This window comes from Orcinus orca, chromosome 12, assembly GCF_937001465.1.
Source record: "Orcinus orca chromosome 12, mOrcOrc1.1, whole genome shotgun sequence".
Classification (NCBI taxonomy): Eukaryota; Metazoa; Chordata; class Mammalia; order Artiodactyla; family Delphinidae; genus Orcinus; species Orcinus orca.
In genome coordinates this window covers 50,655,543-50,681,014 of record NC_064570.1, presented here as the reverse complement: position 1 = coordinate 50,681,014, position 25,472 = coordinate 50,655,543, and the positions used below count along the sequence as shown (strand labels likewise).

Here is a 25,472-nt window from a genome sequence, read left to right as displayed (position 1 = left end):
ATGTGTGCATAGGAAACAGCCTCGGAAGAAAGAGTATCTCCCTCTTGGGCAGCTTTGCTTGCATACTCTTTTTTTTTTTTGCAGTACGCGGGCCTCTCACTGTTGTGGCCTCTCCCGTTGCGGAGCACAGGCTCCGGACGCGCAGGCTCAGCGGCCATGGCTCACGGGCCCAGCTGCTCCGCGGTATGTGGGATCTTCCCGGACTGGGGCACGAACCCGTGTCCCCTGCATGGGCAGGCGGACTCTCAACCACTGCGCCACCAGGGAAGCCCTGCTTGCATACTCAAAGAGTAGGTTTCAATTCCTCAGCATGTGCAGCATCCACCTGAGCTACTCCAATCAGCCCCATGGAACTTGGGAGACAGAGGAGTAGATGGGGAACAGGAAGCTCGCGCAGCCTCCAGTGCCTCTGACTTGGGAGTCTCCTGTCTTCTGCCAGCATCCATGGCACTGTGGCAGGTTACCTTGTTAGCTTGCACACACAGTAAAAATCTCAGACCCTTCAATAGTTTTTGACACCTACCATCCAAAAATTAATTTTGTAGAATAAAAGGATTTTTTTTGTCCTACCTGACTTCCCACCTCTCTCAAGCAATCTAATACATTTGTATTAACAGACGTGGATTGTCTTCGGGAGTTTGTTGCAAAGGGGCTTAATGTTTCTAGCCAGAAAACCGAGAAGTAAATTTAATATATTAAAGGACACATGTAATAAAGGCTAGGGTTAGACAGGAATACAAAACATTAAAGGGAAGGAGGTAAGCCTAGAAGGTGGCGATAGAAATAAATTACACAGTCATGTCTTTAATTTTGGTTCTTTGTGTCACAAACTAAACCATTCTTTGCTAAAGAAAATTATAGCCCTATCGCCCTCTACCGGAACCAGGCTAGAAACTACAGGGAAATAGTTTTAAAGTTCTTTATGGAATCTGCTCATAATTATCCAGATTTTAAAGTGTACACTTCAGGTTTCCAGTAACCCAGCCTGGCAGGTTAATGCTGGACCATCTAGTGCCGCAAAGAGTGGACAGTCCTTCTCATGCTCACCTGTAATTTGTAGCAGCCACTGACTGCAGGAACCACTAACAGAGCTGTAGACTTTGCTGGAAGTCCCTGGAAGCCACACCTAGCACTTCTGCCCTCACCTGTCACACTTTCTTTCCATGGACAACAGCTGCTTAGAACCCTCCCCTCATGTATTAACCCCATCACCAAACCTACTCAGTTCCACCTCAAAAAATATCACTTTGCTACACAGTGAATGCCAACCCTTCAATTCCAGCAGAGTAGCATCATTTTGTGAACTCAAATGGTGAGTGCCAAAGGTCCAAACCTTCATTTTTGCTTAAATGGCAGTATATCAACATTTCAAAGCAGCATATGCAAATATTTTGATCATGCATTGAAATCAGAAAAGAATGTATAATGCACCAATAAATGTATTATTTATTTACAAATTATAGAAGTGTACAATTGTACAATATATTATGTACATTATAAAACACACAAAAATAGAAATTTAAAAGGCTGAGATTAAATACAAACAACTGCTTTAATATTTTCCCAGTGGACTGATTACCTGCATATTCCTGGGAGGTACACGCCCCCACCTGAAGCCACAGCCCTAAAGCAGGCCAATGATTGCTAGACTTGAATTTTTAGCTCAAGTTACAGAAAAATGTACAAGATCACAGCTTTTTTTTTAGTTTTGCAAAATAGCTCTAGCATCAAGTTTAAATGTGTGAAGATGCTTGATGCTAACTTTTTAAGACATATTTGGGCTAATCACTGCACAGCTGGTAGGTAAAATGTCACATTATGGTTCACTGATAGCTGTTTCAGTTACTATAAGGCAGATTAAATAGGGGATTTCATGGAGTTGAATAAGAATATTTGGGGAGGAAAATGCTTTAAAGAAACACTTCATAATAAAGGATGAAGGTTTGCCTTTTTCTTTTTTTAAGCCAACAAGTAGCTAGCACCTTAAAAAACTCCTCTGCCTACAGTGGAAAGACAAACTAAAAAAGGCATTCCAAACAATGGTCATTAGCCAATGCAAATGGATTAAAACAGACTGCCACAAATCTGCCTGCCCTAATACCTATGAGTCATTAAGAACACAAATTCTCTGATTTTTACAGCCCCAGTGTCCAATCACAGACCCAGCCACACTGAAACTCAGTAAATATGTGATGATGAACAACCCTTCAAAAAATATGCGAAGTGCTTGCTGAATTGCATTTGAAGTAACAATTGTTGCTAAAGGCCACTCCAGTATCTCGTTTTGATTGGCTGAAGTGAATAACTGGATAAATATTATGGTCGAGAATTATATGCTCAGAGAACCTCATTACATTCCTCAACACCCTTGCTCCCTTTTTCCACATCAGTCCATTGGTGTCCACCCACTCTGTTTCCACCCAGGGCCTGAGCTTCCACCTCGCAGTGGAGCCCTGCAGCCAGACAGGCTCAGCATCCTTCTGCACCCCTCAGTGCAAGCTGGGACAAATACAGTAATGTTCTACACAGAAAACCTTATTCAATGTACTCAATTTAAAAAAAATATTCACAAACTTTTTTTTTTAATTTTAAAGGACATGAACACCTGACTTCAAGATTGAGATACACACATGGGGCCTAAATCAAGTTTCATAACACAAAAATTTACAACTGAAAGACTTTCAATTGTGGTCTCCTCTGGACAAGTACCTTTCGTTTTAATAGGTACTTTACCAATTTAAAGAGAAAAATATTATACAATTTAAGTAGCTTAATTTCATAAATAACCAGTTTCACTTTGTATATGCACACTGAATGTTTTCATCTATATATTCATCTATTCTGTTGACAAAACGTCAGTGTTTCTTGATGGGAACAAAACTGAAACTGCACTCAGTGAAAGTTTCCATTTGATTAAATGCAAACCAGGGTAAATTAGTTATTAAATCTCAATAATAGAGAAAGAAAGAAGGGATGTAGAATTCAGAGACTTGCTGGAAAGATGAGAACTATAAAATGAGGCTCAGTTCTTTCACTATTGCAATATGGAAAGAGCTCATTAGAAGAAAATGTATTATTTGGTTAGGAAGTACACATATATCACACAAATGGCAAAGGAAAACAGGCTAGTAGGGTTTCCTAATGAGGTGATGCTGTTTTTTTAAGCACTGTGGTGAGTTACTGGGTTGTAAAACCATCCTCTAGCCTTAAAATCAGAAAGAAGCCAGTTTGAATAACTTACAAAGCCTCTTTAAGACAAAATAGCCACTAGAATAGAAATACTTCTCTTGAAAAGTATCTTTCAAGAAAACCAGGAGTGCGCATACTACACATTGTTTCATTTGCTCGCTTTCCTTGCCTTTGTGCCACCTGCGTTTTCTCTAACCTCTCCTTTCACTGGATGCTACAGGCTGGCTCACTCCCCTCCACCTCACTTAGGTGGCCAGCAGCTTCCCAGCAAAACCTGACTCGAAAATTAAACCCACCCTCTACTTATAAAATGAAACAAATCCTCAGTGGCGCTTCTGCTTCCCAAGGAAGGGTCTCACTAACACCTTTAAAAGAAAAATAGGTGATGGAGGTTCCAGTGAAAAAATTGCTTTGATCGTATTATAGGAAATATTACATCCTAAATTTAGAACCCAAAAACCCCCCCATTCATGTTTTTGGTTAAGTTTCAAATTTTATTTCCAACTACTGCAGTAACAAAATACCAGTGGTAATTCTGCATGGAAAGTGACAACCTTCTAAGTAAAGAAGGTCACAAATTAGTATTCCAAGAGTACTTTGGTCTGTGGAGATTTTGATAGAGGATTATTACAATCAGTCCTATAATAGAGACATGCTTCCTCCGTATCTAGTAATACCTCAATAACTCAGCATGTACACATTTCTGCTCTTTATACGCACTCCCTTCCAGGTTGTACTGTGTGAGAGTGTGAGGGGAAAATTCTTCCCAATCATGGGTTTTTCTATAGTATACAGAAATAGCAATCACATCAGCAGTCACGTATATTATTATTAAATTTTTAGTTGAAAAATAAAAGAATGAGTTATCCTATCATATCCCTTTCTGGGAGTAAAAAGACACACCATTACAAACGTAAAATGAGTCAAACTTCTATTTTATTGACAGGAGTCCAAAATGAATACAAAAAAATGCCTCGTTTGCATGTTATATTTTTCCTTAAAAGGCTTCTGATAGAGTCAGGTAGATTAAAAGCTAAGAATGTATTTCAGCTTTTATAATGAACCTTTTAAAAAAGGTTTAATAACATAAGTCACCAATATCAGAGAACATATGGTCCCACAATCATTTTTAGATCTACAGCTTATAAAAAGAATTAGATCCTGTATTGATCTGCTAAAATAGAGGCTTAAAAATGTTTTAAGCCATTAAAAGCCATTTTTATAATCTGGTAACTCTGGGCAATTAAAAGAAGGAAAATCCCAAAATGTAGCCCTCTATATTATGTGGAATGTGACAGAATGCCAACTTACGACCAAGATAGGCAAAAATAAAATGTTTAAAGCTATGAATGGAGCTGTTATAAATACTCTTGTATCACTGCAAAATGTCAATAAGTGAATAGAGCTTACCAAGAGATTAAAACTTGAGCAGATGTTACTTAAAACATTTGTGGTGTTTACCATACTTTAACATTTGTTAAAACTAAAGCTAAACAAAGAAAAGTCGCTCATTTATAGACCGTTTTTCATGTACCTTTACTTTCACTGGGACCATAAATGATCAGATAATACATAGCCCACACTTCTGGACAGTTATAACAAAGGGTTTATTATCATTTGCAGATGAAATAAATGCACCATCCCATACTTGAAAGGCTTTCACAAGCCTTAAGCATTTTTCAGACTGTACCAAGGCACCACCACTGCCTAGATATATTATGCACCCATTTCTAGTAAAGAACTAACACCTCCTTCAACATCAGTTCTGCACTGTTTCTGGTTTATTACACACTTCCAAAACAGCAAAAATTTGCAAATATGTGCAAATACTGTGGTCCATTCATAGTACTGCTTAGTCATCATCTTCCTCCTCTTCTTCCTCTTCCTCAAAGCTATCTTCAAAGCCCTCGCTGTCCTCCTGGTCTTCATCCCCCTCTACTGCTGTATCCCACTGTGGGTGATTTTCTGGCACAGGCTTAGCCTCATGAACTTCCAACTATAAAAAAGAATTAAATGTAGACTTCAGAAACTTGGGGAGGAATAATGGGAGAAATACCTGGTAAAGAAAAGGTTTCTTTGACTGCAGCAATTATAAAGAAATAGATTTTATGCTTTTAACTCTAAATTTAACATACTTAGAACAGATATTCATCCCAGAAATAAAAAGGTGAATCTACTAACACGTAAGTATAGTTAAATTTCTAATGTAGTTTGATTTTAGGAGCTTATACTATTTATCCTGTGGCATGAAAGATGAATAATTGTGATTCTTGAGTGAGAACACTGAGTAATGTCTTAATAAGTCTTCTGCTGATGAAGAAAAACTCAAGTGTGACTTCCAAAGAGGTATTTGCAGCCTCCAGACTCATGAAGTAACATTCTACAGCCAATGGAAAGAAATACAGTATTCTCGTGGGGGAAAAAAAGGTATGTCTTTGCTGGCTCCCTTCTCTTAGGTCTCCAGTATACAGTGCAACAATATTTCTTCAGCACAATCTCTCTAACACAATAGCATGCCTCTTATAAAAAGCTCTGATGGGAGTGTGCTTCAAATGATACACAAATGTATACTCTAAAATGATCAAAAACAAATTAGTTTTGGAAATCAATAAACACTACAATGGAATCTGTGGGAAAACACATGTGCTTTTTAAAGAAAACAGAACCCATTTGGTGAGGCCCTGTAAAGTTACAGCATATTACAGCACATTAAAATGTATCACGTAAGTTATACTCAAGGTTCTAAATCATTACACTCTGTTAATACAACTTAAGTTTATTATTGAAAGAGTAGTCCATCAAGTATATTACCTAAAAGTATGAGATGACCTCTTTTTCTATTATTCTACATTTCAAAACTAGAAAACCTTCCCCAGTATATTAAGCACTTATTCAAATAGACAACCATATGCAATGCATAGTCATTATTCTTACCTTCAATGGTTTAATCTGATCCAAACCCATATAGGAGTCTGATCTTAGAAACACTGTATATTGATAATTTCCAGGCTTTCCTGGTGCAGGAAACTTCAGTTCTACCTAGAATATAAAATCAGCACTTAAAATCTATATTTTGAGGAGTGGAAGAAACAACAGCTCACTCCTAAAATATTTAGACCAGAGTATTTAATAGCTAGGGTTTACTCAGATGACACAGGAGGTCCTAATAAATGTTACAAAAGTTCTAACAACAACAAATACACACATATATGACGTTTATGTCATATATATACTATACAAAAAGAAAACAAAAAGAGGCAGAATTGATGGGGTTAATTTCTATCTCCACAATTCAAGAAAGCATATTTAAAGCAACCAAGTTCTATGTTGACCATCACATCTTGACAACTTGAAGAAATTAAGTTGGGTATAAAAGTAAAATAAATGAAATGGACTAAAATAGACTTCACCAGAGACGAAAGAGTTCTTGCCAAATTTTCTCATTTCTACGACAAATGCTGTGAGATAACAGAAAATATATACATTGGTCTCTGCCCTCAGTTCCAGGTAAAGAGCTCCTCAAACCCCTGTAATTTCCTAAGTGATAAGAGCACAAGGAGCATCTTTTGTTCTAATATTTGGTCTTTGACTCTGGTTCCTGACACTGAGCTTATAAATCCCTTGGAATTTCCTGGATAAGAATGAGTTCTCTTCTAATGAGGTGGCTCTTGGTGGGCTCCTAGATGAGGACTGGTCACCAGAAAGCCCAAACCATGATGAGAGGCTTAGAACTTTTAGTCCCACGCCCCCAGTCTCCAGAGAAGGGCTGGAAACTGAATTAATGATCAATTATGCCTTTGTGATAAAGCCTCCATAAAAATCCCCGAAGTAGGGGTTCTGGAAGCTTCCGAGTTGGTGAACATGTGCAGGTGCTGGGAGAGTGGATTGCTCAGAAAAGAGCACAGAAGCTCCATGCCCCTTCCCACATACCCTGCCCTAGGTATTTCTTCCATCTGGATATTCATCTATATCCTTTATCATATTATTTTCATAATAAACTGGTAAATATGTTTCCCTGAATTCTGTGAGCCATTCTAGCAAATTATTGAACCCAAGGAGGGGGATCATGGGAACCACGATTTACAGCCAGTTGGTCAGAAGTATAGGTAACAACCTGGCACTTGTGACTAGCATCTAAAGATGGAGAGCAGGGGAACAGCAGTCTTGTGGGACTGAACCCTTAACCTGAGGTAGATATCCAGGTAGACAGTGTCAGCACTGAGTTAAACCACAGGACACTCAGCTGGTGTCACAGCGAATTGCTTGGTGTGGGGAAAAGCCCACAAACTGGTATCAGAAGTGTTGAGAGTGTGGCAGTAGTGTTAGAGTAAAGGAGAAACACATGGGAGAAGTACGTTTTTTTCTTTACAGATGTCCAATGCCTTACAAGGTCAAAAAGATACATTATTTCCTATCATATACTAATGAACTTCAAATACAAACATTTACGAACTCTTAGAAGTTTCTACTCCACTTGGACAAAGGAAGAATACATTTTTATGATGACATTTAGATGTTCTGGTAATCTGCCTCCACTTTCCAAAATCCAGATTTTGTTGGCAAGATTATATATTAAAATTTGCCATTAAAACAAACAAGCTAGGGCTTCCTTGGTGGCGCAGTGGTTAAGAATCCGCCTGCCAATGCAGGGGACACGGGTTCAAACCCTGGTCCGGGAAGATCCTACATGCTGCGGAGCAACTAAGCCCGTGCGCCAGAACTACTGAGCCTGCGCTCTAGAGCCCGCAAGCCACAACTACTGAGCCCGCATGCCACAACTACTGAAGCCCGTGTGCCTAGAGCCCATGCTCCGCAACAAGAGAAGCCATCACAATGAGAAGCCCGTGACCACAACGGAGAGTAGCTCCCGTTCACCGCAACTAAAGAAAGCCCGCGCCCAGCAACGAAGACCCAACACAGCCAAAAATAAATAAATAAAATAAATAAATTTATAAAAAAAACAAACAAGCTAGAAAACATCATGGGAGAATTTTTTTTTTAATTAATCTCAAAGTTTGGCCCCTCTAACTGTAACATCAAACCTACAAATCATAAAAGAAAAAGACTACTAAATCATACCATCAAACACCCAAATAAACCAATGGATAAACAAATGAGTAAATATTTCTATTTTTGCTTGATAAAAACAGCCACAATAGTACAACAAACTGGGGAGAAATATCTGCAACACACATCACAAAGGGCTGATTTCATAATATTTAAACAAAAATAAAGTCCCAAAACCAATTTAAAAGACCAATATAACCCAACAAAAATGAACGACGGTCACAAACAGACACACAAAGAAATATGATTCAAACACACTGAAAGATGTACAGTTTCCCTCTTAAGAGAAATATAAAATTAAACTACACTGAATACAGCCAGCATAGTAAAAATTGATTCAGGCAAGAATCATCAACATATGCTAAAATGAGTGGGTTAAAGACTGTTGGAGAACAGGGTATTCACATAGTGTCCAAGTATCACCCCACAGATTGGAGGAAGACACACTTTTTACAACAGAGAAAAGACTTAACTAAATGATCAACCATCATATATCACCAATATCAGGCAAACTAATATAATGTGCCCCTGATGTGATGCACTAAGAAGGTTATTACATCACCTACGCAGTATTTTTGCCAAAAATATTTGAGAAGAATATAAGCGTGAGTAACCAATAAGACAAATTCAGATTAAGGGATATTCTATAAAATACCTTGCCTGGACTCTTCAAAAATATCAATGGCTGGGACTTCCCTGGTGGCGCAGTGGTTGGGAGTCTGCCCGCCAATGCAGGGGACACGGGTTCGAGCCCTGGTCCGGGAAGATCCCACATGCCGCGGAGCAGCTGGGCCTGTGAGCCATGGCCGCTGAGCCTGTGCGTCCGGAGCCTGTGCTCCGCAACGGGAGAGGCCACAACAGTGAGAGGCCCACATACCGCACACACACACAAAAAATGTTAAAATTACTCTCAAAAATACCCTTAAGTTGGTACCAACTCTAAGTGTCAAATAAACAAGAAACTACTTCATACATGTACTACTTGGTTAGAAAGGTGGGAAAAAACTTTTTGGATTAAAAATCATCATCATAGATCTTGAAATTCAAAGCCTTGCTCTTGTCCACCAAGTCTGGGTAGACAGAACTTCTTCCTAGAAAAATAACATAAAAAATCAAGAAGAAAAACAAGAAAATCCAAGGGCAAAATATGTTCATCACAAAGCTATATTACTGATGTCACTGACAGCGGACAAAGCAATGTAACAAAAAATTCCACTCTAAAAAACGAATCACCAGTTCTTATATTTGTTTTTTAAGACAAAAGGTATATATCTGAGCACTAACCCAAAGAGGATAAAAATAATAAATTTTTGTAAAACATAATTAAATTCTGGAGATAAGGTAAGGCATGTGTTCTTAGATAGTAACAGTGAAAACTCCCCAAAATAAGTTGAGAACAAGGTTTTAGAAGACTACCAAGTTGTAGTTCAGTACTTTATAAATTTCCAATGAGCTCCCTCCAAAATATGTCAGAGAATAGTTATAAAATGTGTCTTAAATAAAATGTAATAAGCCAAATATGATAAACTGATTTCTACACTGTTTTCTATATTTAAATAATGTTGTTGGATAATTACCTCTTCCATATCTTTTAGTGTGCACACATGATATGGCATAGATATTAATGTCTGTTCCTTCCTATCTGCGATATAAAGCCACCACCATTCTTGTTTTTCCTGCAAAGAAAAATAAATATAAATAACCAAAAAGAGTTAGAGAAATACAATTTTGCCTTGTCTCATTTTAGCAGTATGGTTATCCCTTGGTACCTGAGGGGGACTGGTTCCAGACACGCCCCCCCACACCCACAATGTGGACACCAAAATCCATGAATGCTCACAGCCTTTATATAAACTGGTGTCGTATTTGCATATGATTTGTTTCATCTCTAGATTACTTACAATATCTAATACAACGTAAATGCTATGCCAGTACCCAGCAAATTCAAGTTTTGCCTTTTGGAACTTTCTGGAATGTACCCCCCTAACATTTTCAATCCATAGTTGGTCAAATTCATGGATGCAAAACCCACAGATGCAGAGGGCCAACTGTATTTTCCTTGTTTTATTCGTTGCTGTATCCCCAGCACAGACTCAGTGCCTGGTACAAAATAGATGTCAATAAATATTTACTGAATGAATAAATTGTTCTTAACCATTTGTAGATCTGCTCTCCACAACACTTTTGTATGTAATTTTGGTGTTTCAAATGGCCCCTTAAACGCTATTGATGAACCTCTGTATTAAAAACCCGATTAATTGTAAATGACAAAAGATATGCTAAAAAAGAAAACAGTATGAACTATTACAATATCATTTAGCAAATAATCTTAGTAATGTTACCTAGTAATAAGCAAAAGCCAGAAAGTAGGAATGGAACGGACTTACAACAATATCAGAAATTAATATATTAAAACACATTACTCATAAGAGAGCATCTCAGATTCTAAGAGCCTGTTTATACCTTTTACTGCACATGATTTTAATAAGCTCAGCATTTTTAGTTGTACTTCACAAAAGATTAGGACCAGAAAAAGAGCTGGGTAAAAAAATTGCCACCAGAATGCACAATGGTAGCAGAGAGCACTGACAGGAGACAAAAATCTATTAAAACAAAAATTAGAAGACTAGTCTGGAAGTACAAAACTTCAGTGTGCCCAGCAACTATCACTGTATTACAGCACAGGTCAGTAACTAAACAGTCATCTTCTTCGCATCCACTGTTTAAGAACTGGATAGAGACAATATCTTTCTAAAATGGCTTTAAAAAAAAAAAAAGTTTTGTAGCTAAAAATAAACTCTAGGATATTCCAAATAATCAACCAAAAAAACAATAGACTATTCTAAAGTCTCAATTATCCAAAAGAAGGTTAAAAAAAATAACTTTTACTGAAAATAGTTTCGTAGGAAAAATGTTTGTTTCTAAGCCAAAAACACTTGCACTTTCTATTGCATTTCAATCCTAAGATATTAAAATTTGTTTTATTATCTTTCTAATAATGCTACACTAAGTTCAGCTAAAAGTTTTTGTTTAAATGCCTTAAACTACAAGGCACTGCAACATTAATAAGCAGAATAACAGATCACAAGTGCATGATTAACCCAACTTCTGCTCAACCCAAGGGTTAAGACTACCACAACAGGTATATGAGTATATATATGTTCGTCTATGAGTGTTTTGCACACACAAAATGGGTAAAACATAACAGACTCAAAATAGAGTTCAGTTGTACCTCACAGGAGATTGGTTCCAGGACCATGCCACCTCCAGGATACCAAAATTCATAGATGCTAAAGTCTCTTACATAAAGTGTCATGGTACAGTTGGCCCTCTGTATTTGCAGATGCAGAACCCACAGACACCGAGGGCCAACTGTATAAACATCTAGCCTTTGTGAGCCAAAGAGTCTCTGCTGCAACTACTCAACTCTGCCACTGTATTGCAAAAGGAATGAGTGTGACTCTGTTCCAATAAAACTTCATTTACAAAACAGGCCAGGAGGCAGATTTGTCTGTAGACAGTAGTTTGCCAATGCCTGTTTTAAAGCCATCCAGACCTGATTATTTCACTTCTCTAAACCTCACTTTTTTCTCTGTTAAGTAATGAATGCCTACCTCACACTGTGTTGTGAAGATAAACCGAGATAATACAAATAAAATATCTGTTAAACTGCCTAGGACACAGAGCACAATAAAATTACAGTTACATTTATATAGCCACTATGGAAAACAGTATGGAGGATCCTCAAAAAATTAAAAATACAACTACCATATGATTCAGCAATTTCACTTCTGGCAATTTACCCCAAGAAAACAAAGTTGCTAATTTGAAAGGGTATGTACACAGCAATTCACCTCATCATTATTTACAGTAGCCAAGATATGGTAGCAACTGAAGTATCCATTGATGGATGAATGGACAAAGAAGATGTGGTACATATATATAATGGAATATTACTTAGCCATAAAAAAAGAATCGCAATCTTGACATTTGAAACAATGTGGATGGACCTAGAGGATATCATGTTAAGTGAAGTGAGAGAAAGACAAATACCATATGATCTCACTAATTTGTAGAATCTAAAAAACAAAACAAAATGAAAACAGACTCACAGATATAGAGAACAAACCGGTAGTTGCCAGAGGGGTGGGGGTAGCGGGAGAAATAAGTGAAGGAGATTAAGAAGTACAAACCTCTAGTTATAAAATAAATAAGCCATGGGGATGTAATATACAGCATAAGGAATATGATCAATAATATTGGAATAACTCTGTATGGGAACAGATGGTTACTAGACTTATTGTGGTGACCATTTCATAATGAATGCAAATGTCAACTCACTATATGGTATACCTGAAACTAATGTGATGTTGTATTTCAACTATATATCAATAATAATTTTTAAAGTTATGATTATTAATGAAATGAGGTAAACATCTCTACTATTTAAGTGGTCTGACATTTCATTATCAGAAATATCATTACCAGAACATGTATTGATATGAGAAGCAGAGGGGTATATTCAAAGTGTGCATTTATTCTTTATCTCCACTTAGAGAATGCCTCCCACCCTCCACCCCCCACGCACGCTATTTGATTAAAATGAGATTCACTCAAGAATACTATTTATTAAGAAGCTAGTGACTATCTGGGACTTCCCTGGTGGCACAGTGGTTAAGAATCCACCTGCCAGTGCAGGGGACACAGGTTTGAGCCCTGGTCTGGGAAAATCCCACATGCGGTGGAGCAACTAAGACCATGAGCACAACTACTGAGCCTGCGCTCTAGAGCCTGCGAGCCACAACTACTGAGGCCCACGTGTCTAAAGCTCGTTCTCCGCATCAAGGGAAGTCACAGCAATGAGAAGCCCAACTCAACAGAGAGTAGTCCCTGCTCGCCGCAACTAGAGAAAGCCCGCGTACAGCAACAAAGACCCAATGCAGCCTAAATAAATAAATAAATAAAAGAAAATTAAAAAAAAAAAAAGAGCAGATTTGTTGTGTAAAAAAAACAAGAAGCTAGTGACTATCAATCTATGGCACTGCACCTACGCTCTCTTGATGCACATGGTGAAAGTGGAAAAGATGTTCTACCATGAGTTATTTGCACTGTAAACAAAACTGTTTCTGTTGTGTGAGATTCCCAACCATTCTTAACTTATTAAACATATGAGCTGCAATTAACATGTAAGTCAATTATTAACATAAAACTTTAAGTAATTTAAGTGGGTAGTATGGTGGTTAGGTAGGTACATGGGAAGGTAGACAGGTAGATGTTAGGAAAATCCTAAATAAAGTTTATCTGATAAATGACACTTTGAGATATTTACCATGTAGATGAAATTACAAGAAGGCATTTTCACTGCTAAAATGTTCTAAGGGAGTAAATGAATGCTTTGCTTATTAACTAAGCATGGTCTAAAATGAAGCTGTCTATTATAAGGGTACAAATTATGCAGCTTACAGCATCCCATGGTACCTTTTTTTTTTTGCGGTACGCGGGCCTCTCACTGTTGTGGCCTCTCCCGTTGCGGAGCACAGGCTCCAGACGCGCAGGCTCAGCGGCCATGGCTCACGGGCCCAGCTGCTCCGTGGCATGTGGGATCTTCCCAGACCGGGGCACGAACCCATGTCCCCAGCATCGGCAGGCAGACTCTCAACCACTGCGCCACCAGGGAAGCCCCCATGGTACTTTTAAAACCAATCAATGAGTGGAATTTATTCGCTTGATTTCAGGAGCTTTGGTGTTGGCAGACTACACTGCAATGGGCAAAATGCCCCTAACAGATGGGCTATAGCTCAGGACATGCCAGAAGATCAGTGCACACAGTAAGATGGAATCCTGGGCTGACTTCTCTCCAAGTCAAAACAAAAGTCTGTGCAGAGCCACTCATTTATTATTAGGAGAGCCAAATCACTTAGGAATTTGCCTTCAGCAGCCCCCAACAACTAGAGATTGATGTTCTAGAGCAGAAAGCAGATTTATACATGAAATCACCTGCCAAACATGAGTGGTAAGCACAAGGTTCTGTGGCAAAGCTGCAAGGCAGTCTACAGAACAGCTTCGCTAAACTAAGAGGCAACCAGTCCTTGATCTCTAGCCACAGACAAAATCATCCACAAATGCAATACATCAAGCAGATCCCAAATTCATCTGAAAGACAAACAACATAGCGTATCAAAGAGATCAAAAGTTGAACAGGCCACAGTCACAACATAAACAAGCACAAGGGAACAAACAGCACTGCCATGATCTGTGCTGAGCTTGGGGCTCGGCTCCTACTGAACTTAGTGGGTCCCTCAGCCATGGGCTTGCCTCTTCCCATGGACCAGGGCAATTATCGGAGCAAGTCTAGTGGCTACAGGTGGCCAGTAGAGAACCCTCAGAGAAAAACCATGGGGAAAATTTAAGAACATTTTCATCCTATTTAAAACATGACAGAATTGTGAGATTCATAACAGCCATACAGTCATAGGCAAAATATGCATTTGTCCAACTAGGACTGCCTGAACTGCTAATAAAAAATCATCATTAAGCACAACTCTCAGTAATCTGGGTGCAGAAAAGACAGAAGTACTTAAAAAGTTAACAACCCTCCTTTTAAACAACACATTCACTAAAAATGATTTACGTTGAAATATAGCCTTCAAAAATGTGGTCTATCAAGAATAGACCACATTCAGCACATTTGAGCCAATACACACCACAGAGAGATAAAAAGCAAATAAGAAATATCTGCAGAGAATAAGGAAAACACTAGGCTGTGTATAACTCACCTCAGGAAAGTAAAGACTATAAACAGGATGTGTTATCTTCGATTTGGTTTCCAGCAGAGCTCGCTCCTTTCGCTGTATACTTTGTTGTAATTCTTGCCACTCCTGTAAAGTGAAAATTAAATCTTTGAAATCAAGCATGTTTTCAATCATTTTGAGGGGTGTCCGTCTTCTTCCCGATGTTATTCCTGACAATGCTAACTACTACTGAGTTCAGACCCACAAATCTGATCATTTCCCTGCCCCAGACTTACAATGCTTCTTTTCATAAATCAACTCTAACCCGTCTAGTATGAACTACACAGCCAATCATGACCTGATCTGGACCTGTCTCTCCAGTCTCCTGTCACTGTTTTCCTCCCTGCACTTTTTCTTCTAGTCATTTCCAACCGCCTAGCCTTCTCTGACCTCACCAGCTATTTCACTCCTCCTAAACCCTGTTTAGATTTTTGTTTTCTTTTTTCTCTACCTGTTAAATTCCTACTCATTATTCTTTCAGGAGCAGCTAAAGTCTAAAGTATGAGTTCCTGAGTCCCACAGATCGTCCTCTACCCCAGAGCTGAGTTGATCACTCCTTCCTTCGTGGCATCACTGCCCCTTGCAAAACGTGCATAGTCTCTTTGGTACTATAATGCTTACTTACAAGTCTGCCTTCTCCATCAGGCTACTATCATTCAAGGGCAGAAACTATTGCACATTTGGCTTTGCATTCCTATCATCTAACACAGTGCTTGCAGTGTGACAGATAATGAGTAATTATTTGTTATTTGTATAATTATTTGTCAATTGAATGAATGTATTTTTTGGTCATCTGAAGAAACTAGTTTATCAAAACCCTACTAACCTAGTCACCTCTACTAACCCTAATACAGTCAGAAAGAAATATGTCAACTCTTTCTCAAAACAAGGGTGGGGGAATAATTTCTTTGATAGGTTTTAATTTCCTGGCAATCAACTTAATTATCAAAGTACAAAAACACTCAAGGGCCAGCAACTGCTAAAAACAGTCATCCTTATTTTTCTCCCACCATTCCCAAGGGCAAGTACATTATTTCTGTATACCTTTATCCTTTGCCCTTTTACTTTTTCCTTTTTTTGGCCTCTGCTTTTGCTTCAGAGGCTGTTCAGGGAATCTTTTAAATTCCTAAACCATAAGGGTTACTTTTGATCAATGGCCCAGTCAAGAACACCACAAACATAAAGAAAATGGCTGATCAGGTTACAGTAAATTTACAGTTAGCCTCTAAGGACCATTATTTGTCCACCAAATATTCTTTTCTACAGCTTTCTCATAAATCATGTGCAACTTAATGCCATGCCATGAGATTTTTTTCTATTCCCTTTACCCTCACAATCTTAATTCCTTAGTGACAGCCCTTTCCTTAATGTCTTATATACCTCTTGAAACGAGGTGGCATTCCGTAAATGTTAGCTTTTACCTTAACCAACTTCTTGGCGTTACAGCCCACAGTAATGTTTCTTCACCCTAAACATTTCCTGGAACTTTTGAGATCCTCTTCCAAGTAACTGCTACCTATTTCGTAATCCACCTTTCCTTACTCATATTTCCAGATAACACAGAAAATTGCCTTAAGAGAACAAACTGACTTTACCTCAGACCCAGGTCCTATCCCATCTAACAATTTAAGATTTAAGAAAATTAGGATTTCCAATCTTGTTAGAAATAATTTTTCTTTATAATTACAACTACCATCCCTCAAAAACATTCTGTAAAAGTAATATAAGATTATAAAATATACTGGTATTGCTTAAGACAAGCAAAAAAAGTAAGCAAGCAAAGGAAAAACAACAACAGAAACCAAAACTATCACCAGAGGTATAATTCCAATTATTTAAACTTATAAGTCTTACTGCTTCATCATCCTTGTTTTGTTTTTCATCTTGCTCTCTATCAGAGTCTCTGTCACTACCATCATCTTTTTCACTTTGAGAGTCTCTATTGGTTTCTTCTTCCTCAGAGTCACTGCCTTTGTCAGAAACTTCTTCTTCATCTTCCTTTACTGCAGCTTCCTAAAAGGAAAAAGCAACCACAAAAGCTCTGAATATCTCAATGAGTATACCATTCTGAGTCCCTGAAACTAATTTACTGTCATTATAATTAAACTGGCTCAAGATTACAATTTCACTATTCATGCAGAATTTTAGAGAACTATAAACATTTTTATGTATAAATATGTGGGAGTCAGACTGAAGACTTTTAACATTTGGCTTATCTGTCTTTTTGTCAGTTATTTTATTCAGTCTTCATAGTTTGTAAAACAAAAATATTTTATTTCTATTCACAAAATATACTACCACAATGGCTAAGATGGCTCATCTTTCACAAACACCAATTATACAATATATTTTATTTGAGAAGGAGAAATGAGAAGTTTATAGTACTGCTTTGGGAATTTAATACCATCTTCAATAAGGAGTATAATGCAGTAAGGAAAGTCACTGTCCCAGACAAAATCCATTTCAAGAAGCAAGAAAAAGAATAGCAAATTAAATGCAAAGAAAGTAGTAGTGAATAATACAGATCAGAAATCAATTAAAGAGAAAGCAGATATGCAAAAGGGAAACCCAAACAAAACCAAACATTGGTTCTTTAAAAAGATTAATAAAATTGATAAATTAGGCAAGACTGATCAAAGAAAAAAAGAGACAATACAGATTACCAATATTAGGAATAAAAGAGACATAACTACAGATCCAAAAGACATTAAAAATAAGGATATTATCAAATTTGTCAATAAATTTGACAACTTAGAGGAAATGGACAAAGTCCTTGAAAAAAACAATTTACTAAAACTGATATAAGAAAAGAAGTGGAATATGTTAAATAAATGGACTCTACAATTAAATCCTTTTTCAAACTCCAAGCCCATATGGCTTCTCTAGGTAATTCTTCCAAATAAGAAACAACCCAATCTTATACACCCTTCCAGGAAAAAGAAAGAGAGAATAATCCCTAACTTGTTTAATGAGGCCAGCATAAACGTGATCCAAAACCTCACAAGAATATTACAAGAAAGAAGAATGACAAACCAATATTCTCTCATAAAAACAGATGCAGGAATCCTAAACAAAATATTAATAAATCCAGATAAATATTTTAAAAATACTGTGTTATGAGCAAATGAGATTTGTTCCAGGAATACAAGGACAGTTTAAATTTTTTTAATTCATCAGTATAATTAGTCACATTAACAGAAAGGAGAAAAATCATACAATCATCTCATGATAAAAAACCAAACTGGGAATAGAGGGATCACCTCCTTAACCTGATAGAGAATATCTATAAAAACCCTATACCTAACGTCATACTTAGTGGTGAAATAATGTTTGCTTTCTCCATGAGATCAACAATAAGAAAAGGGGACTGCCATCTTCACTTCTACTTCTAATCAACATTACATTGAAAGTTCTAGCCAGTACAGTAAAGCAGAAAGGAAGAAACCACATAAAGATTAAAGTAAAGCTGTCTTTATTCCCAGATGGCATGATTGTGTATGTAGAAAATCTTTTTCTTTAAATATCTACAAATAGTTAGAATTACTGTCAATTCATCAAGAATCCTTGATATAAGGTAATATTTAGAAGGCAACTACACTTCTATACACCAGCAATAAACACTGAAGAATGAATTTTTTTTAATGTTATTTGCAATAGCACTAGAAAGGATCAAACACACAGGAGTAAATCTAATGAAAGATGTGTCATATCCTCTGCCAATGGAAATCACAAAACACCGCTGAGAAAAATTAAGGAAGATCCAGTTAATAAAGATAAAGCATAATTATGAATAAAAAGAGTCAATACTGTTAACCTGTGAATTCTTCCCATACTGAACCACAGAGTAAACACAATACCAATCTGAATTCCAGCAGCTTTTTTTGGGTGGAAATTCTCAAGCTTATTCTAAAATTTTAGCTGGAAATGCAAAGGACCTAAAATAGTCAAGACAATTTTGAAGAAGTAAAATAAGAGTTTGAGGACTTACATGACCATATTTTAAGAGTTAAAATAAAGCCACAATAATTAAGACAGTGTGGTACTGGCACAAAAAGAGACAAATAATCAGTGGAATGGACTAGAAAGTCCATAAACAGATTTGCACATATACACTTAATGGCAACTTTTTTACAACAAATCACTATTGCAATTCAGAGAGGAAAGAATGATCTTTCCAATAAATGGTGCTAAAATAGGTGGTCCATAATCCCAATCTCACACTATTCACAAAAATTTAAGATATAACACAGAGCTAAATTTAACAAGTAAAATAATAATACTCATAGAAGAAAACAAAAATATCTTCCGTTCCTTGTGTCCTTGGGATAGGCAAAGATGTCTCTAACGGGACACAAAAGCACTAACCATAAAGACTGATGAAACAGACTTTATTAAAATTAAGAACCATCAAAAGCTCCATTAAGAGAGCTAAAAGGGACTCATATCCAGGATACATAAAGGAATCCTACAAATCCATAAGAAGAAAAACAACCCCAAAATAAAAGAGGATATCCAAATGGCCAGTATGTACATGAAAAGGTGCTCAATATCATTAGTCATCAGGTAAATAAAACCACACACAGGAAACACACACACACACACACACACACACACACACACACACAGCTGCTGCTACACACTGTACAGATGAATGTCAAAGACACTATGTTGAATGAAAGCAGCCAAACAATTCCACTTACAGGAATTTTAAGAACAGGCAAAACTAATCTATGGTCCTAACAGTCAGAATAGTGGGGAAGGCCGTGGGGGTGGATGGAGGGGTCACTGACTGAGAAGGGTACAAGAGAGCCTTTTAGGGTGCTGGTAAGGTTTTATATCTTGATCTGGGTATCATGGGTACACACAATTGTAAAACTTCAGGAGCTGTACACATAAGATTTGAACATTTTAGGGGCTTCCCTGGTGGCGCAGTGGTTGAGAGTCCACCTGCCAATGCAGGGGACACGGGTTCGTGCCCCAGTCTGGGAAGATCCCACATGCCGCGGAGCAGCTGGGCCCGTGAGCCATGGCCGCTGAGCCTGCGTGTCCGGAGCCTGTGCTCCGCAACGGAAGAGGCCACAACAGTGAGAGGCCCACGTACCGCGCCAAAAAAAAAAAAAAAAAAAGATTTGAACATTTTAGTGTATGTTAGACCTCAATAAAGATGATAATAACAATAATCTTTACATAAGATAATAAACTTACACTCCCAACGACTCCATTAGCCTGCTTTTGTTTCTGTTGCTTTGGTTGTGATAAGGGCACAGGTGTAGGTTTTTTTTTTAAAGGTTTCTTTTTTTTTGATTTAGCAGTTTTCTTGGGTCCTTTACTCTTCTGTTGCCATCCTCCTTTTGTTCTGTTCTTGTTAGTATCACCCTGCTGTAAATCACAACACACATGCACACTCAGAAGTTGTAGCACTAGTTTCATTTGGAAGTCATAGTAAATTTTAGATGGAAATGACTAAACTAATAAATGTTGTAGTAAAGTGAATTACTCTCCCACAGCAATATAAATCAATCAGAGAACTAAACAAAACAGTTATTTCACCATGAAAGATAGATAGGAAAACTGAAGTTTTTACCCCATCTTCTGCTGGCTGTTCCTCTGCAGCACAGATGGACTGCTCCTTTTCAAATACTTCCTACAGGTAGCGAGAAGAAAAATATAAAGTCTGTCAACCTATATTTATCTTTCCGATAAAGCAATCTTTCAATATATGTTATCAGTAAGTTTTTTAACTGCTGACAATTGCAGGGGGTGGGGACAAAACCATGGATAGACAGGAGACTCGAAGCAATTACTAAATGATGTATGTGTGCAAATATAGCAATTACTAAATGATGCTTTAGAAGTTACCTTCTGAAATATCTCACATCTGTCTTGAATATATTTTGAGAAGTACATTCTACTTAAATTTATAAATGCAATGCCTTAAAATATGTAAACTCATAAGTCAGTCATATTTCATAATTTAAATTTTTATTTTTATTCTAATAGTAATAAGACATGACTATTTTAAAGTTATGAGAATTTGAATATATTACATTATTCTCTAACATTGAAACTTTACGAGACCAATATTAGTTTATTTATGATTTTAAGTGATATTGTTGATATAACTGATATAACTTAGATATAACTAAGAAGTGGAACACCAAATCTACATATCCTAAAGACATACCCACCCACCAAATAATCCATTTAGAATCAGTGCAGAAGCTATAAATTTAGGATTTGAAATCCAGTAAGAATTTAGCAAGAATCTATACTAGAAGATGACAAGTGATATGGGTTGTGTTTCATAAACTCCCTAGAATTATTAAAACTAACAAGTGAAAACAATAACTGTTGGGCTCAAACTGTTGGCCTAATGCATCAGTCAGCAAACTATGGCTCACTGTCTGCTTTTTAAACAAAGTTTTATTAGAACACAACTATGCGCATTTGTGAGTTCAGCAGTTGCTACAGAGACTGTATGGCCTGTAAAAACCGAACATATCAATTTTTTTAAATTAATTAATTTATTTTTGGCTGCGTTGGGTCTTCGTTGCTATGCGCAGGCTTCCTCTAGATGCGGTGGGTGGGGGCTACTCTTTGTTTTGGTGCGCGGGCTTCTCATTCCTGTGGCTTCTTTTGTTATGGACCATGGGTTCGAGGCGCGCGGGCTTCAGTAGTTGTGGCTCGCGGGCTCTAGAGTGCAGGCTCAGTAGTTGTGGCACACGGGCTTATTTGCTTCGCAGCATGTGGGATCTTCCTGGACCAGGGCTCGAACCCATTTCCCCTGCATTACCAGGTGGATTCTTAACCACTGTGCCACCAGGGAAGTCCTGAACATATTATTTAATAACTGGACCTTTATGGAAAAAGTCTGCCAGCCTCTAGCCTAATTCTATTATCTCTACTTCATTTCTTCACTTATTAGTTGGGTTCTAATGCTTAATTATGCTGAGATACAACTGATGCAAGAACTGAAAGATAAATACTTGATTCTTTCCCTTCCTCCAGGGCACTTTTGCTTTTTCTTTTACTAATTACCTGAGAAGTGTCAACAGTCCAAGGCCAATTTTGTGCTCATTTCTCAGGCTGGGAATTTCAAAGCCTGTAGGCAGTGTAAGTCTAGATTCTAAACCCAATCCTGGCCACTGGCTTAGAGCTTCCTCTTCTCCCAGGAGGCACCTCTCATCCAGAGTCCATGATACAAATGCTTCCTTACCACTTGCTACCATAAAATCAGTATCTTTGATTTGATATGTCCTACTACAAAATATGCTTTTCCTACCAGAGGTTCTAGACATGGGTTTTAAAGGTAGCATAGGTGGGCTCCCTGGTGGCACAGTGGTTGAGAGTCCGCCTGCCAATGCAGGGGACACAGGTTCGTGACCCGGTCCAGGAGGATCCCACATGCCGTGGAGCGGCTAGGCCCATGAGCCATGGCCACTGGGCCTGTGCATCCAGAGCCTGTACTCCACAGAGGGAGAAGCCACAGCAGTGAGAGGCCCGCGTACCGCAAAAAAAAACACACAAAACAAAACAAAAACAAAACAAAACAAAAAAGAAGGTAGCATAGGTTTCCTACAGATGCCAATAGATCTCAGAGTAGAATAGGCTAAAATCTACCACTGGCTGAATAAAACTGAGCTGAAATACTACAGTCTATTAAAAATGAGTTAACTACTGTAGTTGAAACTTGGGAGTTATACTTGGCTTGGGAGGTAATATAAATATGTAACAGAAACTGAGAAAAACAAGATGCAGGAAACATATACACTATGACTGGATTTAATGAAAAAGAATGAGAAAACTACCAGTATACATATACATGCATGTACATATATGCACTGAAAAGGTCCAGATAGTAAACATGAGCATGGAGAAAGATACAAAAAGATTTACACAAGACTGAATTCTGGTCATCTGGGTATGACAAGGAGGTTTCCTGAGGCAGCAGGAGTGAGATAAGGGATCCATGATAAAAATATCATTTAACTCTGTGGGTATTCATGCTTTAGGCTAGCTAAAGGTATGAGCTTCAAAACTGATGATCTCAGAGTGGTAGAATTTTAGGTGATTTTAATTTCTTCCTATACTTTTCTGCATTGCCTAAATTTTTTTCCCCACACAGCATGAATTTTTCACATAATTAGGGGGAAAAAAAGCTAATTTTACTGTACTTTTTAAAATAAAAATAAAAGGGAGTACATTCTCAAGAACTGACTAAAAAGAAGCAGGTAGAGGGCAGACAGCAGAAGCAAGAAGAACTACAATGCTGCAACCTGTGGAAGGAAAACCACATTCACAGTAAGACAGACAAAATGAAAAGGCAGAGGCCTTTGTACCACATGAAGGAAGAAGATTAAACCCCAGAAAAACAACTAAATAAAGTGGAGATAAGGCAACCTTCCAGAAAAAGAATTCAGAATAATGATAGTGAAGATGATCCAGGACCTCGGACAAAGAATGGAGGCAAAGATTGAGCAGATGCAAGAAATGTTTAACAAAGACCTAGAAGAACTAAAGAACAAACACCTAGAAGAATTAAAGAACAAACAGAGATGAACAATACAATAACTAAAATGAAGAATACACTTGAAGGAATCAATAGCAGAATAACTGAGGCAGAAGAACACATAAGTGACCTGGAAGACAGAATGGTGGAATTCACTGCAACAGAACAGAATAGAGAAAAAAGAATGAAAAGAAATGAAGACAGCCTAAGAGACCTGTGGGACAACATTAAATGGGACAACATTCGCATTACAGGGGTCCCAGAAGGAGGAGAGAGAAAGGACTCGAGAAAATATTTGAACAGATTATAGTTGAAAACTTCCCTAACGTGGGAAAGGAAATAGCCACCCAAGTCCAGGAAGTGCAGAGAGTCCCAGGCAGGATAAACCCAAGGAGAAACACGCCAAGACACAAAGTAATCAAATTGACAAAAATGAAAGACAAAGAAAAATTACTGAAAGCAACAAGGGAAAAATGACAACATACAAGGGAACTCCCATAAGGTTAACAGCTGATTTCCCAGCAGAAACTCTACAAGCCAGAAGGGAGTGCCATGATATATTTAAAGTGATAAACGGGAAGAACTTAAAACCAAGATGACTCTACCCAGCAAGGATCTCATTCAGATTCCACAGAGAAATCAAAAGCTTTACAGATAAGCAAAAGCTAAGAGAATTCAGCACCACCAAACCATCTCTACAACAAATGCTAAAGGAACTTCCCTACGTGGGAAACACAAGAGAAGAAACAAACCCAAAACATTTAAGAAAATGGTCAGAGGAACATACATATCGATAATTACCTTAAACGTGGACTAAATGCTCCAACCAAAAGACACAGGCTCGCTGAATGGATACAAAAACAGGACTCATATATGTGTGGTCTACAAGAGACCCACTTCAGACCTAGGGACGCATACAGACTGAAAGTGAGGGGATGGAAAAAGATATGCAAACAGAAATCAAAAGAAAACTGGAGGGCTTCCCTGGTGGCGCAGTGGTTGAGAGTCCGCCTGCTGATGCAGGGGATGCAGGTTCGTGCCCCGGTCCGGGAGGATCCCACATGCCGCGGAGCGGCCGGGCCCGTGAGCCATGGCCGCTGGGCCTGCGCGTCCGGAGCCTGTGCTCCGGCAGCGGGAGAGGCCACAGCAGTGAGAGGCCCGCGTACGGAAAAAAAAAAAAAGCTGGAGTAGCAATACTCATATCAGATAAAATAGACTTTAAAATAAACAATGTTACAAGAGACAAGGAAGGACACTACATAATGATCAAGGGATCAATCCAAGAAGAAGATATAACAATTATAATTATATATGCATCCAACACAGGAGCACCTCAATACATAAGGCAACTGCTAACAGCTATAAAAGAGGAAATCGACAGTAACAGTGGGGGACTTTAACACCTCACTTACACCAATGGACAGATCATCCAAACAGAAAATTAATAAGGAAACACAAGCTTTAAATGACACAATAGACCAGATAGATTTAATTGATATTTATAGGACATTCCATCCAAAAACAGCAGATTACACTTTCTTCTCAAGTGCACACGGAACATTCTCCAGGATAGATCACATCCTGGGTCATAAATCAAGCCTCAGGAAATTTAAGAAAATTGAAATCATATCAAGCATCTTTTCTGACCACAATGCTTTGAGATTAGAAATCCATAGCGGAAAAAAACGGAAAAAACACAAACACGTAGAGGTTAAACAATACATTACTAAATAACCAAGAGATCACCGAAGAAATCAAAGAGGAAATCAAAAAATACCTAGAGACAAATGAAAATGAAAACATGATGATCCAAAACCTATGGGACGCAGCAAAAGCAGTTCTAAGAGAGAAGTTTATAGCTATACAAGCCTACCTCAAGAAACAAGAAAAATCTCAAATAAACAATCTAACCTTAC

General features: G+C 37.9%; 1 protein-coding gene across 2 annotated transcripts in view; it reads right to left on the bottom strand.

Moving 5' to 3' along the window:
* Positions 1-4,107: 4,107 nt before the first annotated feature.
* The window catches only part of SEC63 (SEC63 homolog, protein translocation regulator), a 69,101-nt gene continuing 47,736 nt past the window's right edge, over positions 4,108-25,472 (bottom strand). Inside the window, exons 15-21 of one of the 2 annotated variants that reach the window (XM_004264754.4) lie at positions 20,632-20,691; positions 20,253-20,426; positions 16,902-17,060; positions 15,033-15,134; positions 9,834-9,932; positions 6,124-6,228; positions 4,108-5,185 (exon numbers count right to left, since the gene is read on the bottom strand). In XM_004264754.4, coding sequence (XP_004264802.1) covers positions 5,042-5,185; positions 6,124-6,228; positions 9,834-9,932; positions 15,033-15,134; positions 16,902-17,060; positions 20,253-20,426; positions 20,632-20,691 — 843 coding nt within the window. In that variant the 3' untranslated portion in view covers positions 4,108-5,041. Of the gene's footprint in view, positions 5,186-6,123; positions 9,348-9,833; positions 9,933-15,032; positions 15,135-16,901; positions 17,061-20,252; positions 20,427-20,631; positions 20,692-25,472 lie in introns of those variants that run through there. The other variant, XM_049695301.1, reaches the window with a different exon arrangement.